The 3,935-nt window shown below is 45.3% G+C and overlaps 1 protein-coding gene across 4 annotated transcripts in view; it reads right to left on the bottom strand.

The window, feature by feature from the left end:
- Usp25 (ubiquitin specific peptidase 25) overlaps nt 1–1,923 on the bottom strand; it is a 107,532-nt gene extending 105,609 nt beyond the window's left edge. For 2 of the 4 annotated variants that reach the window (XM_031364277.1, XM_031364278.1), the window contains exon 1: nt 1,487–1,923. Coding sequence is in view for 2 of the 4 variants with exons in the window: in XM_031364278.1 (XP_031220138.1) it covers nt 1,487–1,531 (45 nt within the window). In the remaining 2 variants the exon portion in view is untranslated. The remainder of the gene's footprint in view (nt 1–1,486) is intronic. The other 2 variants (XM_031364280.1, XM_031364279.1) reach the window with 2 other exon arrangements.
- Nucleotides 1,924–3,935: the final 2,012 nt, after the last annotated feature.

The raw sequence follows: 3,935 nt of genomic DNA, 5'->3' as shown, positions 1-3,935 counted from the left end.
AAAAAAACAAAAACAAAAAAAACAAAAAACAAAACAAAAAAATAAAACAAAAAAAGAAAGAAAGAAAGAGAGAAAGAAAAGAAAGAAGGAAAGAAAGAAAATGCTACTGAGCCTATTGCTTAGTATTCCTAAAATCACATGACGTCCAATCAAAACTACAGCACATATTCAACATAAAAATCTAAAGATTATAGTGTTCTAAATACAACATACAGGATTAGGAAGCCGACTGTTTTTTTTTCCTTATTGTTATTCAGTCTTGAATTCTTTTGCCACAAATACATTACAGTTTGCCATTATCTTCTCAACACACAAGAAGCATAGACTTAAAATAGGCTCCCAAACCAACTTTAATGAAAGTGTCTAAAATAACAATGCACTATCCCGATTTTCCAAAATTCTCTGACATCTTAGGTTATCTCACAGAACAGTAAATTCTAAAACTACTCTAATAGCAAAAACAAAAAACAAAAACAAAAACAAAAAGCAGGCTGTTTGAAGGTATTGGTCTATTTTAGTACAACAGGCCTCACTTTAAAGACAAGCACAGGTAGTCTGCAAGTACAGTGTGTCAAAAACTACATCAGGGTGTGGCATCCATTACTCACACCGATGAGCCAAACAAGGCTCTGGCTGTTCACTGTAAACCTAATTGCTCCTACAATTAGAATTCAACTAAGCCAACATTTCCCTTGTGTTCAAAATGCTTTTCACACCAGTAAGGGGGGAGGGGGAGACGAGTAATGGCCATCTACTCCTCAGGACATGGAGCAAGCTATGCTGGAGCGTTTAAGATTCTCAAAGTTAAAACCTACAATTAGCAAGATGCTATTCTAAAAGCAGTATGCGATGATTCTCCCCTAACTCTGCGTGTGACTGATTGTAAAGACTGAATGAACAAGAGAGCAAGGTCAAACTTAGGGGACAAAAGATTTGAATAACAGCCATAAAGATCTCCTTACGCACGAGAGACAGTTTCTATATTCAAGAGAGAAAGAAAAATAGAGAAAGTAAAGAAATGAAAGAATAACCAACCAAATCCTCTATGTGTATAGACTCCACCCTGGATCGATGGAATGTACCTGCCATGGAAGACAGGTAATTCGTTTGAGGAGGTCATTTTTTTTTTTTTTTCGCAGATCAGCAGGCCTGGCATAATAAGTCCTCCGAAAGAGAAACTGTCCAAAAGGGGTGACAAGTGGCATTCTTGCAGAAGAAAGGGGACTGGAGAAGGGAACGAAGGAGAAGAAAGTTTAATTACAAAGCCTGGCAGAGTACTGGAGGAATGCGGGGGTCACTCTGGGGACGCGGTGCCGTCGGTTCTGGGAGAGCAATCTGCAGAAGGGAGTGGAAGCAAAGCCTCTCACTAGTACACACCCCGCTCCGCACGCAGCCCCCGCGGAACCGAGCGCGACGCCCCGGGGTGGCCTGGCCGGGCGGGAGGCCACGCGGCCCGTCGAAGAGCGGCGGCCAGCCCGCGCCTCACCTTCTGCGCCGCGCTCTGCTGCAGCACATTCTGCTCCACGGTCATGGCCCCCGCGGCGGCCCCGCCTGTCGCGCTCTACCGGGCCCGGGGCAGCGACGCGGACTGCCCGGGAGGACGGCGCCCCCGCCAGCCGGGCGCGAAGGCGATGGCGGCGGGCGGACGCGGGCCCCGCGGGCAAGCTGCGAGACGCTGCCGGAGAGCGCCACCGCGGCCGCCTCAGGTCTTCTGCGTCCCGCTCCTCAGTGCCGCGGGTCCGCGGCGGCCCGGCCCATGGGCGCGGGCGTCGGAAAGCACGAGCAAACCGGGTCACGTCCGGCGTTCGCGCTCAGCTTCGCCTGACCGCTCCGGGGGAGCACTGCGGGCCGGTGGCGAGCGGACGGAGGGAGCGGCCACCCGGAATGGCGCTGTCCTCCAGCCGCCGAGACTCCGCCTCCAGCCCCTCCCTCGCCGCCGTCACCGCCCCCGCCCCGCCCTCCGGCCCCGCCCCCGCTCTGCCCCGCCCCACCCTTCCTAACCCTATATTGTGACCCGCGGATGGGTATGGGAGGGGCTATGCTGTTGCCCGCCCCCTGGTGGGCCCCGCCCTCCTTCTAAGCTCCGCCCGTCGCGCGGGCTGGACAGCCAGAACCGCCCCTCCTGCAGGTTGCTGTGCACCGGTTTGAGGCTTTTGCTGAACTCTGATGTTCTGATGAGGCTAGAGCCATAGGAGAGTATACCAGATCACTCTCTTGTCCAATGTCTCCAAAACAATCAACGTCCTTCCATACCTGTAATGTCCCAAAACATGGGCGGGCCCAGAACTCCAGCTACTTCCTATGTCACCGACGCCTTTCTAGGAATTTCACAAGCCATGAACCTGCTGGAAGAAAAAAAAGTCTTTTTTCTTCTGCAGAGAGCCGTTAGACGTCCTTCTGGATTGTACTTTACTCAGCTACTCGTTACATGTATTAGGATTGACATTCTGTGTTTATTTCATGCACTGGAATGTGTGCTAGTCACTGCTAGACGGGATTTAAGGTTTATTTACTGAAGAGAATATAAATGAATAGGCATAAGGCTGGAGTGAAAAGAATCACTGCCTAGATGATGCATAATTCTAATATCCCTGTTGCCAAATTAAACAAACGATTAACTGCGTGTGGAACAGTTGATTGTAAACGGAATTGTAGGAAAAGCCTAACAGTAAGAAAGAAATCTGGAAATAAAATGTTTTCAATTGCACCAGCTAAACTAGGGACAGAGTAAGGGTAGGGCCGAGGGGAAGGGTAGATTAATGAGCGCAGGGTTACCAATACAATAATACAATGCACATACAAATTAGGGTGTAATTTAATCCATGGCAAGGAAAACAGGCTTGGTAAAGAATCCAAGAAATACCAGATTTTATATAATCATAGTAACTCCGAAAAAGCCTCGTAATAATTCTTTGTACTTTCTAACCACATTTAATCTTCCCTTTGGATGCCTTCAATCATCTTTTGTGATTTTTTCCCCCTTCCTTCCTTGTATTTGTCATGTTAGTTGGACAAATTATAATTTTTTTTACTTCATTAGTGATCCTAAATCCTTGCTAGAATACAAAGGTTGTGAAATGATTGGATGTGAGGAATCTTAGGGATACTGCAAGAATTCCAGAGCACACATTGTTTATGAGAACTCAGTCAGACCCAGAGAGCATGTGTCTGTTTGAGAATGAACTTCAGAGCTACTTGTCCTCAGTTAGAGACCACAGCTCTGTAATTTCTCATTCACAAAGTAGTGTTGTGATTCTCCATCAGGGAGAAAGTTTTAGATGTCCTTCTCCTTCATTCAAAATTACAAATGTTACCTGAGACTTGAGATACCATCTCAGTAGTAGTAAACATGGGACACACCTCTATATGTTTGATCTTCAGGGCCACTACTTATAAAAAGTTAAAATTGCAGGGCAGTGGTTCCTCATGCCTTTAATCCCAGCACTTGGGAGGCAGAGGAAGGCAGATTTCTGAGTTCGAGGCCAGCTTGGTCTACAGAGTGAGTTCCAGAACAAGCAGGGATATACAGAGAAACTCTGTCTCGAAAAAAACAAAAAAACAAAAAAAAAAATTTACTTTATAAAAAAGTTAAAATTAATGTTAAAGAACGATTACAATTTTAAAAAAAAATCTATTGCCAGATATTAAACTTTACCTTCAAGGATTTGGTAGTACAATGACCCTCAGAGTTCCAGTCTTTAGTCTTAGTTCTAAATCTCTAGTACCTACATATTAGATAAAAGTTTAATAGACCACCTAGACATTTAATTCCCAGCTCATTTCTGAAGGTTTCTTACTCCTTCAATGATTTTTAGCACACTGTCAATTGTCCATGTACATGATTTTGAAACAACTTATTTGTAGGTTAACTTCTATGTGTTCTTTTTAGGTTTTTTTTTTGTTTGTTTTTGTTTTTGTTTTTTTTTTTTTTTTTT

The sequence above is a fragment of the Mastomys coucha genome, unplaced genomic scaffold (assembly GCF_008632895.1).
Source record: "Mastomys coucha isolate ucsf_1 unplaced genomic scaffold, UCSF_Mcou_1 pScaffold12, whole genome shotgun sequence".
NCBI lineage: Eukaryota > Metazoa > Chordata > Mammalia > Rodentia > Muridae > Mastomys > Mastomys coucha.
Note: the sequence above shows the minus strand (reverse complement) of the source record. Positions and strands in the feature narration are given on the sequence as shown.